Source organism: Myxine glutinosa, chromosome 5, assembly GCF_964187855.1.
Source record: "Myxine glutinosa chromosome 5, kmMyxGlut1.1, whole genome shotgun sequence".
In the NCBI taxonomy this organism is placed as follows: Eukaryota; Metazoa; Chordata; class Myxini; order Myxiniformes; family Myxinidae; genus Myxine; species Myxine glutinosa.
In genome coordinates this window covers 128466457-128482670 of record NC_136265.1, presented here as the reverse complement: position 1 = coordinate 128482670, position 16214 = coordinate 128466457, and the positions used below count along the sequence as shown (strand labels likewise).

Below are 16214 nucleotides of genomic sequence, written 5' to 3'. Positions count from 1 at the left end.
AAGCAACTATTTTTAAGGTCAAAGGTCGACTCATGGTCAAACTTCTAAAATCATCAATTTTCATCATATTAACTTGGAAAAAAATTAAACAAATTACATAGGGCATTGCTGATTTGGGAAACCAACTATTTAAGGGCAAAATATCAAAGGTCAAAAGGTCAATTCAAGGTCAAACTTCTTAGCAATTTTCATCTGAAAAATTATCAATTTTAATCTGATTGACCTGAGCTTTGATTTAGATCGTCAATTATAATCCTCATGAAATGATGTATCCATGACAACTTTTTTTGGGGGGGAGGAGTGGATTTTGCAAGTTTCGTGCTCTGCATGATGTCTTCTTGTTTATTTGTTCCTCTGTTTTGTTTCCAACAGTTACAATGGCACACCGTTACATCTTAGCTCCCATTTCAATTTAAGGGGTCAAAGGTGAAATGCAATAATGTCACATTTTGCCATTTCCTTGTGGCATCTACAGGGTTGAGATTTGGTACAAAAGGTGTTGTCAAACAGCCCCAACAGGGATGCGGAGAATCTTTGGATTTGAATCGCTCGAGGGATTATATAGGGAGTCAAAAGTTCAAAGTTGGACCCAAATTTTTGGTTTCTCCTTGTCAAACATACAGTATATTTGAAGCAATTCAGACAAGACTTGGTACAAACATACCTTATCACTAAGTAGGTAAACATTGGTCTGGTGTCTGAATTTGGCAAAGGTTTAGGTGTTCACATACAGGTGACCAGCAGAGTAACCCATCCCGTGGGTGGGTGGACTTTGTACATTACTTATAAAAAGTATGCAATCAAACCTCCAACACTGCGGGAATATTCTGGCGTACCCTCGTATTGGAGGAATATTCATGTTGGGGGAATAACTAAACTTGTGGGAATATGTTCCAGTGTCCTGAGAAATTGACCCGAAAATCGCCTTTCTCTATTGTTTATATTTATTTGCATGGAGTGGTGCAGAATTATTACCCCGTGCATGTGAAGCGAAAAGCGGGGTTAAGCAATAGCCTCACTTTGTCTGTCTGTCTGTCCACAAATATCACTTTATGATCAAGGAACAATTTATTCAAATTGAATGTTATATTTACCTCCGCAATCGATGGTGGACTGTTTTTTTTTTTTAAGGATCTTGCTGAAGATCCGGATCCAAGAATTTTTTACATTTCTTGAGTGATTCTTCACCATTGAGGGATTGGGGCAAAAACGATAAATAGCACGATATCTGAAAACGTTGTGGATGAGTTATGACAAAACTTCGTGGATGAGTTGAGTAAATGACAAGAACTGACATTTATGAGATTTTGGTTCAGGTCCGGATCCAGATCCGGCCCATCTGAGATACAAAACGTAAACCGTTCAGCCTGGCGGAGGTATGCGCTCTACCGAGTGCCCATCTAGTTTGTGCCCATCCAGTCCCTTCTTATCATAGGAGCTGGGTGCCCCATCTTCGCTGGTCAGGACATATCACACTCATGGAAGACCATAGAATCCCAAGAGCGCTTTTCTATGGAAAACTTACATTTGGTAAACAGTCACGTGATGGACAAATAAAACACTATAAGGACATCCTTAAGTCTCCACCCAAGTCTTGTGCCATCCCAGTTGTCACCTGGAACCTCAGGCCACAAACATGTCAGCTTGGTGCAACATTTGCTGCAAAGGCCTGGACCACTTTGAATGTGGGAGACTTGCTATCGAGAGACAGCGGAGGCAAGAAACGAAAACCTGCCAATGTCCATCTCCGCAAGGACAAGTCTATATCTGCGATGTTTATGGTAGACGCTGTGGGTCCCACATTGGACTATACAGGTATCGTGGAACGCACAATGCTTAGTGAGCACGCCAACAAAGTGAAGAGATTCGTCGAAAATGACGATCTAACATAGGGGGACCCTTGAAAGTTATCACTGTCACATGAAATGATGGCACAAAAATGGAAAAGACCAAATTAAGAGTACAGTTAGGGTTTCCTCTTAATCCTGTAGATAGTGGGGCGGCTTAGCCCAAATATTCAAAAGAATTGTGCATTTTGTGATACAAGCACCAAATTTGGCACACTAGTAGACTATCATATTATGAAAAGATCTGGATATTGGGCCATCTCAGATTCAGAGATTTGATTTTTGCAAGATTTGCAGATTTTGCAAGCTGAGATTGCAACGCCAGGGACGGCCGACTCCTTCCTACGAGCTGCCCACGTCACCCGCACAAGAAGAGCTCATCAAATCACTGCAGCGGCACTGCACATCCTGCAACACCGTGCGTATGAACGCCACTGTATGACATATGCTGATGATGCAGAAGACCTGCCTGAGTTCGAAGACTGGTGTCACCAGAGAGGAGAAGACATTCCCAACTTTCAGTACTGGGCAACTGTGCTGGAACTAGAGATGTTGGTACTGGTCTACGTGCGTTCTCTGCGGCAGGCTTCATTCACGACGTACCTTGATGCCCTGACGGAACTGGTCCCATGGTTCCATGCCTTAGACCACACACACTATGCCAGGTGGGTCCCTGTTCACCTGAGGGACACGGTTGCACTCCCAATGAAGCACCCAGATGTAGCCAGAGAATTCAGGGCTGGCAACTTCACTGTACAGAAGACGAAGAAGGTGTTCTCTTCGATCCCAATCGAATCGAAATCTTGCAAAAATCAAATCTCTGAATCTGAGATGGCCCAATATCCAGATCTTTTCATAATATGATAGTCTACTAGTGTACCAAATTTGGTGCTTGTATCACAAAATGCACAACAGGTTTGCTATGCTGCTACACTAAGAGTCGAGTTGTTGAGGTATATGGTGTGGAGGTAGTAAGTACACTTATCTTTTGAACAGACGTCAAGCCTCGGTAAGATTCTGAGCTCAGGTATAAACTGGTAGGTAGATTGGCACTTCGCAGGCAAAACAAAATGGGTGTTGCAAAACAAAATTCACTGGCCTTCTGATGGACAAAGCTGGGTCTGCTGGACAAAGCCATCTCCCAGCATGAGCTGGTGGACATTAAACACCTCACTCTGTTTTTCATGAAGAATAGGCGAGTTATCGCCGGCACCTTGAAATTACAAATTCCTGCCCAAATCAACCTTCAGTCCAACATCGGGCCCAACCAGCTGGATTCTTCTTCTCCTTTCGTATGCAGCGTATAGCTGCGGGAAGCATCATTTGCTGGCGGCACAGCTGTGCCACTGATGCAGTGCCCTCTGGAAGTTACAGCAGGAATTTGGAATTTGTTCAGAGGGTTAGCGACGGCACCTACTCTTCTCGTAGAACACCATGAGATTTTTCAATGTCCACCATCTAATATTGGCAGGTGGGACGCCCAGTGTAACGTCTGTTTGATAGATGGCACACACGCACTGATGAATCATTCTGCCTGTGAAACACCAGGATGGAAGTTTGTAACTGGACCAAAATTTGACCCACGAGAAAGCTCAGAGGTGAGTGTGTATACATTTTAGCTATCCTGTCAGCCCAGATGGCTTGTGTAAGACTTGCACCAAAATCTGTGAAAGTCAGGACCAATAATTGGGGCCGTTAAAAGTACGAGTAGCAGTAGTTGCAGTTACCTGGCACGGCGGTCCTTTCCTGCTGTATTCAATATCCGCCCGTCTGCAAGCACCACTTCCAGATTGAGCGTGTTTTCCCTCATGGTACCATATCGAACCGCATTTGTGCCCGATGCCTTTGTTGCCACCATGCCGCATAAAGAGGCATCTGCTCCTGGATCTGTAAACATGTTCAAAGACAGGTTCCAAGGTTGTGGTGATTGCCCAGATATGGGCTATGGGGTTATTTTTTTCGGTCTGCAAATCAATATCAGGGCAATAGGGCAGGTATGTGTGCACTCTTCTGACCAACGGGAAAGGTAAGCCCGTAAGATGCAATATTGTGGTTGAGTTTTGAACGCGTGACTCCCGGCTGCACGGTGGCATCTTGATCCTCGGGATGGACGACCACCACATCTGCCATAGCAGAGAGGTCAAAACAGACACCACCCTGAAAAGGTGGCATTCCGAATTAAATAACCATTCCTTTCACACCGTGAGGTGCATAGAGCCGCTGAAACAGTTTCATTGGCTCTGACACAGGTTACTCGAATGGCTCATTCTTCCCAGTAAGCTGGTACTCATTTTGCCGACCTCGGAAGGATGACAGGCTGAGTCAACCAGCCTCATGTTATTTCAACGGCACGACAGGGGCTCAAACCCAAGACCCTGAGATCTTAAGCCAGGCAACGTGACCGTTAGGCCAACACCAGGCTCGAGCTTGAAAGATGTAAAGCAAATTTGATGAGGTTGTGCGTGAGGTTGAGATGATGATGCGTGAAGAGTTTGATGTATCGAGTAAAGAAGGAGGTTACGAGAAAATCCTCCACACTTTCCTGTGGGGCGGAGACACCACCCTCAAGACCAGTGCCCGTGCCAAATGGAATCATAGGCACGTGCTGTTCGTAGCACAGCCGGGCACAGGTAGATACTTCCTCCACGTTTTGAGGCCACACAACCACATCGGGTGGACAGCAGCTGGGATTGTGTGAGAAAAAGCACGTGATTGCATCATTTAGGACAACAATCTCATGAGTAATTTGTCATATGAATACTCCTCCATTAACGGTTTCTGTGCGAGCACCGTTATGTACATATTCTGATGGGAGCAAATCAAGACTTGCAGCCAAACTATTGGACTCTCAATTTACACTTGAATACTAAATGAATCCAGGGTGATATGGTTTCACTTTGTTCAGCATTGGGTTTGAATCTAGCGCTGCACAAACTACACGAGAAACACATGGGAGAGAGAAATGGACAACAACCCGGAATGGAAGAACAGGCTTACGGGTGGATCGACTCATCTTGGCCGTGTTGCCATCTTACGGCGTCTGACACCGACACGTTGGTGCTCCCAACCACGCGATCCAGCGCCGCCACGAGCGTGTCTGGCACAGCCTTCGGTCAGCGTGACGTGAAAAAAATTGGAACCATGGCAACCGCATACTTTACAGTTCAATAATCTTACAGAAGTTGTGATTATTTTGGGTGAATCCATGCTATCGGTCATTCACATCTGTTTGAGGCATGCTAAAAAGCACCTGTTTTAAAGAGGATCAATATATGACGTCATAGAAAGAGCAAGGTGATGGAGGATGGGTGACACCGAGCGTTGGATGGTTTTGGGAGGTGGAAGATATAGTGGGTGAGGATGAAAGATGACATGAGATAGTAGTGTATCCTGACTGCTATATGAAGCCCTGGAGGGATGGAATGGAGGTGAAGAGTATGCCTGGATTATGGAAGGTGAATATAGAGGATATGACTGGAAGACTATGACTGACGTCAGAGCGGCATCTGATCTTTTTTCCAGATATACAGACTATCACTGCAGGGCATCATCATCATTACACATGATCATCAAATAAGGATTAGGTGATGTCCTGTATTTGGGCTGACAGGGTCAGCTAAAGCTATGCACACTCCTCTCTAAGCTAGCGAGCCTGGGTTTGAATCCCGACCCAGGTATAAACCGTCATCCCGGCGTTTTAGTGCATGGCACTTTGTCGGACCGTGCGGGCTTTTTGAAATTTTTGCTGCATGTGTGGCACAAATGTAATTTTTTAACTTTATACCCTAAGCCCTAAGGTATCAAAAAGGATTGGTGCCATTGCTTTGTATCACTCCTAAGGTGGCCATCTTCAATTTCATGATGGCAGCCATTATTTGACGTTTGTGGTCATATTTTTGCAGTCAGAATACATAAATGATGATTTTATCAGCAATTTATACTTTCTTTTTTTTGTATACAAGATCGAGGCTCGTGTAAGAGCTAACATTGATCACAGAAAGACAAACTGACACACAAAACATATGATAAAGGGAGCGGGAGAACAAGATGGAGAGCAGGGACAACGGGAGATCTGTGGGAGGGAGAGGGCTTGGGGGGGAGGAGGCATGGGAAGGGGGAGTGGGGGGAGAGGTAAAAAAAACACATGGACACTGCTAGGCCTTCCAGGAAAGTTGGTATTTCAAAAAATGGGATCTGGGGTGAATTAACGGGGGTAGAAAAGATCAAGGTTTTGGATGGGGGAAGATGAACAGCTGTTTTAAAGACCTGGAGGGTGGAGTGGGATTGAAGAGAGTGAGGGAGTTTGTTCCAGAGGTGGGAGAAAAGAGGAATGAAAGAGTGAAGATGAGCAGAGAGTCTGGTACAAGTAATCATGTTGGATATTAATTGATATTGTCAGAGCAATACAACATTCCAAAATGTAGGATTTTATACAATTTAACACCTATAAACAACACATTTTTATTACCCCCCCCCCCCCCCCCCCCCCCACCGAAGGTGAATGGAATCGATTCGTCCTCCTCACACAACCAACCGGTCCACCATGTTTTGTCCAAATCCGTCCATCACTTTTTGAGATATCGTGCTATGTATCGGTTTTAGCCCTGTCTGCCAATGGTGAAGAATCATCTTTAAAAATTCTACTAGCCGGATCCGAATCTGGATTTTCACCAAAATCTAATCATTTTGTCCTTGTCACATACACTACCTTTCCACCAAATTCACCCTGTCTGTTTGCTTGTTTGTCTTTAAATAAAATATCTCAAAATGTTGTGGACGGATTCAAACAAAATTTGGTGGAAAGGTAGTGTATGTGACAAGGACAAAATGATTAGATTTTGGTGAAAATCCAGATTCGGATCCGGCTAGTAGAATTTTTAAAGATGATTCTTCACCATTGGCAGACAGGGCTAAAACCGATACATAGCACGATATCTCAAAAAGTGATGGACGGATTTGGACAAAACATGGTGGACCGGTTGGTTGTGTGAGGAGGACGAATCGATTCGATTTTGGTGAAGATCTGAATATGGATGGAAGATGGAGGTTATGTTTTCACCCCTGTCTGGTTTGTTTGTTTGTTTGTCTGTGAATAAGATATCTCAAAAAGTTGTGAATGGATTTGGATGAGATTTTGCGTTGAGGTTGGGTATGTGACATAACTGCTGAGGGAAACCCGAACATTCCCAAGTAGAGCCGAACGTTCTCGATAGACAATTGACCCCTCCCACCAATCGAGCAAGGAAAAAGGACATGCCCCGAAGTTCGTCAATGGTCGAGCCCGACCATGGGACGATTCAGTGGAACTCGGCAATTGGTCGGGGTGATGTCAGGGTGACGTCAGAGAGAGAATGTTCGAGCTAGGAAGAGGAAGAATCTCTCTCTCTCTCTCTCTGGCTTTGTGGCGGGCGGTCACTTTGTCTCGTGTGCGCTCGTGCAGAGAACTCTTCGGAGCTCAGATAACTTTATGCAACGTTGGAGGAAGGGGTGTTGTTGAACTGTGGTGTTTTCGAGGTAGCTGGAGCTGCGTTGCATTTCAAAGGGAGTGGAGAGCGAAGCAGGACCGGCCGCACGAATTGCGCGCCATCTTGTGCGTTTCCCCGCGTGAGCGGTTTCGGGCCGCCTTGTGCTGCTGACCCCACATTTAACGATCTTGTTGAGCAAGCTGAGTGCCGGCCGATATAAAAAGAACATCATTTTATTTTCATTGTCTTACCCCTTGTCTGTTTTTGTGACTGCTGGAGGGTCCCTCAAGTAGGAATTTCAACTATTTTACTCCAACCTTTATTTCGTCTTAATTTATCTATACATATAAATGTGAACGTCTGTTTGTTCGATTGTGCCCCATGGACAGCCAAAGGATGTGACTTAGAGGGAAGAGGGAGTCCCCGGGGTGGGGGGGGACTTTTCACGACAAAAAGCATGGGCGCATCAGATTTAGACTAGGGGCGTGCCCAAGGAGCCTGACAGCAGGGTGTGCCCAAGGGGCGTGGCTTCGTCTGACTATAAAAAGCCCACTAAACTAAGTTGCGTGACTGACTTTATTTTCCGGGCAACGCCGGGTAACTCTGCTAGTTTTCAATAAATTCGTTGTGGTGGCATATTTTATTTGTGGTGTCTTGGTTGCATGGTGTTGGGTCCGAGGATAAACCTGTGTGGCTTTTGTCCGTGCAGGTAAGCACTTTGGTTCTGTCCCGCGTGCGCCAAAAAGTAATGCAAATTTCAGCTTGTCCGCCTTTCTTACAGCTTGTCCGCTTGACTGACCGGCTCTCTGTCCAAGGCTAGTTTTCATCGGCCATGGACTTGACAATAGTTTAGTTGTGCTGAAAGTACACAAGGAGAAATATAATGAAAAAATCTTCCTTTTATGTAGTCTGGCTGCAAAAACATGCCCAATAATGTAAAATTAGGGCCGCCATTTTTTAATCCAAAATGACCGCCTTAGGAGTAATAGAAACTGGAGCAATGTGACTGCATCGCCAATATGCCTCCGCATAGTTCCTGCCCGTGACAATGGGTAGATGCCCTTCGTTGACTGTCCTATATAAATAAACAAGTTTGATTTAAATCCCTTCAGCTCTTCTCGAATATCACATTTTTACCGGACATGACAGGTTTCATACCGATTGGTGAAGCGGTTTCGAAGAAGGGATTTATTAAAATATCGGCTTTCAAGCTAATATGGCTGCCAAACCCCATGACATATGACATCAAAAATGTGAACTATGCATGTGTATGAAGGGAGGCGCAAAGCCATTATTTATATGGGATCATTTTTCTGTATGCAACGTTAACAAAGGGACTGAAAATTCGTTTCTCGGCTTTTACTGGACGAAATCAGCTGAAAATTTGGGTAGGAGATCACGTTTGTGAAGTTTCGTGCTGATCGGATAAGGTTTGTATTTCTATCCAAGATGGCTTCCAAGCCACATGACCTATGACATCATAAATTTTCAAACTCTATGCAGCAATGGCGTAAGATGACATTTGTAAAGTTTCACATCGATAGGGTAAGCGGTTTCTGAGATATAATTATTTAATATTTTCCTTCAATCCAATATGGCTGTCACACCATGTGACCAATGACGTTTTTGTGATCAATTTTTAATCTCCATGCCTAGTCAATGACACACAAAGTTTCGAGTTGATCGATTTGGTGGTTTGGGAGATGTTTTTTCAGCTTTTAGGTGAAATCCAATACGGTTGCCAAGCCATGTGACCTGTGATGTCATAAATTTAATATTTTAATACAAATGGTTCATAGATCATGTGCATGCAATTTCAGATTTTTAGGATAAGGAATTCGATTAAAACCTTTTTGGCTGGTATACCACTTCACCGATGATGTCATCATCATCATGCTTTTGTTCCCCCATTGGGAGTACTTGACAATGTGGCAAGTTTCAAATTTTTACATTCAGCGGTTTCTGAGAAATATATTTTCCATTCTTTGCATTTAATCCAACATCGCTTCCAAACCACTTGACCTATGATGTCACAATTGGACATATGGTTGCTGAGAAAAACGAAGTTCAGCCCGTATGGACAGACAGCCCAAAAACATAATGCCTCTGGCCACCTTCGGGGGCGGAGGCATAAAAATGGCACCAACTCCAGTGTGATAGCTTATAGCGGGGTGGCTTGGGGTCAATTTTCAAGATTACCGTTACCGGGCGGACAAAAGCGCCATTTTTGGTGTGAGGCTTCCTTAGGGTATATCAGTTGATTTTAGCCGAGGAGCCCTCTCGAAATATGTACGTAACCATGGTAACACAAACAAATCCAAGATGGCTGCCGTTCATGATAAAATACCAATTTTCTTGGGTTGTAGTTGTTAGAGGAAAGCCAAATTGTATCAAAATATTACTTAAATATCAGAACCATGTCCTCAACATGTTCGGTCACCCTCCTGAAATATTAAAGTAAAACATAAAAATCCAAAATGGCCGCCATTTATGCTGAAATAGCAATTTCCTTGGTTTTTAGCGGTCATACGATGGCTAAATTGTACCAAAGTATGATTATATTATACCAGAATATTTTTATTGAAGCCCTATTTTTTAAAAAGATACACAAATAACCTACCACATATGGACAACATGGTTGTTTATTTCCCGTAGGTCTAAAGATCAAAGAAATCAAACTCCATAATATTGACTGCAACATCCAAACTAATTGAATTTAAAAGTGATCTAAACTATTTTTTCTCAAGATAGTGCGTTCTTGAGACAAGGGTTTGAACATGGAAATAATGTGAATGTTTTAATTATGCTTTTATCCTAACCTTAATGTGACCCTTGTGGGTATCCGTAGTTATATACCTAATTTAGAGGGCGACATTGTGACTACAGGCTGTCTTTACTATACTGCTAAGCACATGTATTGGTGGAAAGTTTTCTGGCCTCCTTTGTTAACAATCTACATATTTTATGGTAAGTAAGCAACTTTTCAAGTTATTATCTTTAATTACAGAACTTCAGTGATCAAGTCAGGTTTTTTTTAGCTAAACAGAAGTATGTGTTTATGTACATTTGGTAACAATCAGCATAATTAGACAAGCTTAAACACTCCTATAAATAATGGCCTATGCAAAATAATCAACACAATGTGCACTATATCAGGAATTTAGAAAATTCTGGCTAATTAGATATTTTTATACTGCATTATATAGCACTTATTAACTTTACCCATGATAATGATTAATACATATAAATCAAATATAATAAAAAGCAACTGTTAAACAATGCTGTTGCCCAGGCCATTTTTAAAACTACGGAAGACATTATAGGACATCATTAGTGAAAACAAAAAATCAGATGTCCTATCTTGACTTGAAAATAAATGTGATTGATTATGTGTTTTTTTTCTCTTTGTTATCACAATAAATTTTCCATATGGAAAGTATTGTCGCGTGACTACCCTTGGTGAACACCGTAGGGTAACACGGATGACCGATTGCGAGACTTTACACTCCCGAGGCGAAAACTCAATGGCGGATTCAAGCTCAACACAAAGTTAAACGCGCGGGAGGCCAGACGCAACGAGCTCCCCAGCCTTATCTATTAAAATGAAACACCCAGGAAACTGCGTTCAAATATGTACAGAAAATAATATAAGGATTTATTATTTAAAAGTAATAACAGTGAAAAAAACACGCGCCGGTAATACTAATAACTAAATCGGGACGTCCCCACACGACTGATATCAAACACAAAACGAGGGAGATTAATTACGAAAAGAACACGTCACGTCGTTCAAAATGTACGCGGATTCGGGCTTATCTGGTCTTTCGTCGTCTTTGTGGCTGCCGTCCAACACCGCTCCTTTCGGCCCGATCGCACACCTCGCTCCAAGTTCCACGGCCCTCTGCGTCCGCCTCCAAGCGCCACCAGGCCTCGTCGGTCCAACGGCCCACACACACCACGAGCTCCTTTGCTCCAACGGTCCACCGCAGGGCTGCACGAAGCAACCAAAACCAAGTGCCAACTGCCAACTGCAACGAGCTGTGGTCACGAATGTTCAACGAACCGTGTCCTGTGCCAACTCCGACGAACTGTGCAACGAACCGTGTCCTGTGCCAACTGCCACGAACTCTGGTACGGAACTGTAACAACGAACTCTGCGACTCAACTCTCTCAACTCTGGACTCCACTCGAACTCTGGACTCCACTCGAACTCCGAAATGGCGTCCGACCGTCGCCTATATTGGTGGCCGATGACGTCACATTGGCGCGCTCCTCAGCCAATCATAGCCTCCCAACTCGCCCAGGTCACGCCCTCTGCGGCATGCGACTCCTGACATCTCCCGTCCGTGACCCCGCGGTCCTGGTGTAACACGTGCCAGCGAGGTTGGTAGGCCTTTGAGGTGCGCAGGCGAGGTTTGTAGGCCTTGGAGGTGTAAACGGTGGCGGTGTATTGTGGCGGTGTTCTTGGCCTGGTGGTGCCCATTTATTACGAAGTCAATGTCAGGGAAAGGGAATTATTTAATGTTGCACTAAGGACCTAACTAATGTTTATGTGGTTTGCAGTGCCATAAAGGACAAAGGTTTGATTACTAGGTGATACTCACAGGGGCGTTACCTTTAATCCCTCACTATTTAACACTCGAATCTCCAGGTAGATCCACACTCATACATCTTACCCCGACAACCGCCTGAACATCAATAACTTATTACATGTAGAGTCCCTGTCACGACAGCCGAATACCTACCTATTCAGATCTACCTAGCTCTAGATGTTGCATTACCAAATTCATAACACAGCCCCCCCCCTGGAACCGTAGCTCCTGCAAGGTTCACCGCAGGGCTACCATTCCAGCCTTAACACTTACTGTCACACACTTAATTAACCTATGAAATAAATCAGGAAGGGCTGTGGGAAGTGAGTCGGACTACCTACCTACACTTCCTTAACATGCTGAACCCCTTAACCATCATGCAAGTATGTACATCTTCTTCGTTGTTCCTGTGGAGGGAGGAAACAACAACACACAACACTAACTTAACCACAAAACTTAACCATCTTTCCAAAACTCAAAACTCTAACCTTTGTACATACCCCGGTCTACAGACCGCGTCCCCCGGTGGATGCCACAAGACTCAACCTTACCTGCGGGGCCATCCCCAATGCATCCCCCTAAATTTCCTCGGGCCCTGTCCAGATGTTACAGGTGAGTGACACGGCTCGGTGGATTTCGCCCACATTCATGCTACACAGACCCCTTAACCACTCATTCTCATTCCATAGGTCATCAAGGCATTGCAAAAATCAACAAAGCACTTATTCCCAATACACCCCCTGCAGGACCATGGCATTGATGTCATTCACGTGTGTGTGCATTCCTCAACTAGGCAGCGGGGAGGTACCGCACAAAAAGATGGTGGGGGCGCATCAGGCTGTGGTGCCCGCAGTCCCAAAAACAAGTCAACCGACTTACAAATTCATTGCCCCCCCCCCCCTTTACCTCTTGGCCCCGTGACAGCCCAACAGCCCCTTTCCGCCGTTACCTCGCCGGTGAGGGTCTCCACACACACCAGGCTCCTTTGCCTCCTGCTTTCGCGCAGCAACACGGGTCACCGGGGGACTTCCTCACCCCGCGGCGCCCAACCAGACCCTCCACCGACGAGCTCCAATTTCCAGTTACCACCGGCTGCCAGGGGTAATTGCCGCAGAGGGGGGCCCGCAGGCATCGCTCCTCAGAGCTTGCTCTGTACCTGCGGACACACACACCTTCCCCACCCATGGTCCCCAAAACACACTTCCTCCCCCGCTGCCATTCAATTCTCCACACAACTCAGCACAATTCAGTACAATTCATAGATGGTGTAAAAGGTGTTACAAGGCTTGCCATGGCCTGCCAATGTGAAATCCCATTCACAGTTCGAATCATTAAATCCTTACACCTTTCCATTAGCACATTTCCAAAAAGCACAATTTATCGCCCCTCATTATCTCCAATAATCATCACTCACTCTCCAGGTTCCACTCTCACGACCACATCAAAACACCTAACCACAATACAAAAACATACGCCACCCACAAGACACTGTGGCTCCCATTCCATCCCCTCACCGGCCATGTCATCACTCTCACCCGCCTCCCAACTCCAAATTACATGTCCCCAATTTCCCAAAGCAAATCCTGAAGCCTGGGACAGTACTCCTCAAAACACTCACCTCAAGTGCAGGTAGTTGCAGGTTGGTCAGGTTCAAAGGTGCCATCCACCCATACAATTCCCAAAATTTCACATTGGGCCAACCAAATACTTCCAAATTTCTCTTTTGTCCCCACTACACTGGCAGGTATGTGGATCCGCATCCAACGGTGATCATCACTACACTACCTGTGGCCACGACAGCTCTGCACCTCTACCGTGCAAGGGTCACCGGGACAAGGTGAGCAGTCAAAACGCCAACATGGCCCATGAGTGTCCATAAGGGCGCGACCCACCATCCATCCTTCGGCCCCCCTGCGAGGAACACAGCTGCAGCAGCCCCAGCTGGCCAATGTGGTGAGCACTTGCTGCCACAACACACACTACCGCACACACAACCTCGGCCCTGGGGGGCACGGTCGCAGTGCGTGGCATCCCTACAGCCACGTCCCCTGCACCTCCCCATCATCCCCCAGTCCGACTACAGAACTGCAGCCCCCCAGTGCTCACCCACACTTGACCACACCAAGGTCCAGTCAACAGCCATGCTCCACCAGGAGACCCACCCAGAAGACATGGTCCACACACCTCGGACACGCACAGCACCACGTTGACCCTCAGGCTACACAACTACATCCCCATCATCCCGCGTCCCAAATATCAGCACAGTTGCCCCCGCAACCAGTTGAAAGCTGTGTCTTGCTACCCTATTAATTTCATCACAGCCTCCAACACTTTGGTCTACACACCTGGATCAATAATGGCGTCACTGTACAGTGTCCACCATGGCATTTCAAAATCCACCCTTAAATTTCCATCTAACCCACAGATTACCCATGCCAACCATTTGTCACATTTCACTAACCTCACCAAAGAAGGATGCTTTGCCATACACATGCCAGCCGAGCATGGCCCATATGCTCGGCTCGTTACACATCTCCCGATTCACATCCCCATGGCTCTCTTCCCAACCCGAGAGTCCATAAATCACAACGGAGCATCTGTGGAAGGTCACTCACACCATCACGTTCCACAGATGCCCCAATGGTTGTCCGGCAGGCTATCTCCATCCCTGTCCATTCGGTTTGACCCGCGTCCATAGACCAACCACCATGCCAGGTCACCACATGCTGGTTGTCCTAGAGTCCCTGGAGGAGAGTGCCAGGCCGCATGCCCGGGTGGTCACCACATCAGTCCCAAGTTGGCCATCTGCGGTGCCACCACCAAAGCGCGACCCACAACACCTCCCCCTAGTGGTCCTCAATAAATGCCAACCCAGACTTGAGAAACCACCTCGGACCCCTCTGGAGGTCTTAACCCCCACCAGGGTCCGGTGACCCTGCCGGCCCGAGCCACCAGCTCGGACGGCGCCCCGACGGACAAGGGACGCCACACTCCACCAGACCCCCCGTGGGACCCAGGTCGTACCTCGACACCCAAGGCTGGACCCCACGTCCAAATCTCGCCATCACAGCCCCCCAGCTGGCCGGCATACCCAAATTTTGAAAGGGGCAACTTTTGCCCGAGGCCATCACCCATGACCTCTCCATGTCCAAATCCCGCAGCCCGGGGACCAATCCCCACCATGGCTGCTCCAAATCAAGTTCCCATTGTAATTTTATTTTAAATTTTATTTTACAAATTTTCATTCCCACTGCCAAACCGCAGCTGCAGGGAACAACCTCTACCACCGGTTGTTCTGCCCCTCCCTGCAGTTGATCCAAATTCCCTACAGGGACCAAATCTCCAGAAGCTCTATCTCCCGATCCTCCAAGATCCAAATCCAGCCCGGAGCCAACACACTCCCCCAACTGGTTGTCCAATTTTGGAGCCTCTGTTTCCAAATAGCAGTGTACAGTGAGCGTCCCCTCGGTCATTCCAACCACCTCCTCGGACCAACTCACCTCTTCACCCAGGCTCCTTTGGGCCTGAACAAGCTCTACCTCCATGGGACTGTCACAGGTCTCCAGCCGCTGGATCAAATCATCCTCAATAAATACCCGGTCCGGCTCTATCGCATGGACCCCCAAAAACTCTACCCCCTCTTGCTCCGCACCACCGCCCTGGTGCTGCACAATTCCAAATTCATCCCCCGGTTGGGGTGTTGTGACATCCACACGGTCCCGATAAACAACCAGGCCAGAATGTGGGAAACATTCCCCATTACAACTCTCACATTCCAAATTTCCTTCCCCGCTCACCTGTGGACACTCCACGTTTACCTGCAGGCATTCCCCATCTACCTGTACACATTCCCCATCCACCTGTGGACATTCCCCATCCACCTGTGCAATTCCAAATTTTGCCATTTTGTTTGCCAGCCCATCAATTTTAATACTCAATCGATCACTCATTTCCTTCATTCCTTCCCTCCATTCCTTCCCCTGTGACTTCATTTGTTCATTCAATTCCCGACTGGCTCGCTCTCTCTGTGCGTACATGTCCCCCATCTGCTTTCCCAATCGCTCACTGTTCTTTTCCATCCCTTCAATTTGTTCCTCCAATCGATCACTCATTCCCTTCATTCCTTCCCTACATTCCTTCCCCTGGGACTCCATTTTTCGAAGCAATTGACCCAACATCTGGTCGGTTGTCGGGGCCGTTCCTACTACTCCCGACTCCCCGGTGGGGGAGGGGGATAAGTTGGTGCTCGGGACGAGGGAGGTTCCAAGGCTCACCTCTGCATCTAATTCCCCTATTTCCGGCTCACTCCC

General features: G+C 46.4%; 1 protein-coding gene across 2 annotated transcripts in view; it reads right to left on the bottom strand.

Annotated features, from left to right (window-relative positions):
* LDHD (lactate dehydrogenase D) overlaps nucleotides 1-16214 on the bottom strand; it is a 40352-nt gene that overhangs the window by 11587 nt on the left and 12551 nt on the right. The window contains exons 2-5 of one of the 2 annotated variants that reach the window (XM_078778679.1): nucleotides 4845-4954; nucleotides 4393-4531; nucleotides 3863-4007; nucleotides 3575-3734 (exon numbers count right to left, since the gene is read on the bottom strand). In XM_078778679.1, the coding sequence (XP_078634805.1) occupies nucleotides 3575-3734; nucleotides 3863-4007; nucleotides 4393-4531; nucleotides 4845-4954 (554 nt within the window). The remainder of the gene's footprint in view (nucleotides 1-3574; nucleotides 3735-3862; nucleotides 4008-4392; nucleotides 4532-4844; nucleotides 4955-16214) is intronic. The other variant, XM_078778680.1, reaches the window with a different exon arrangement.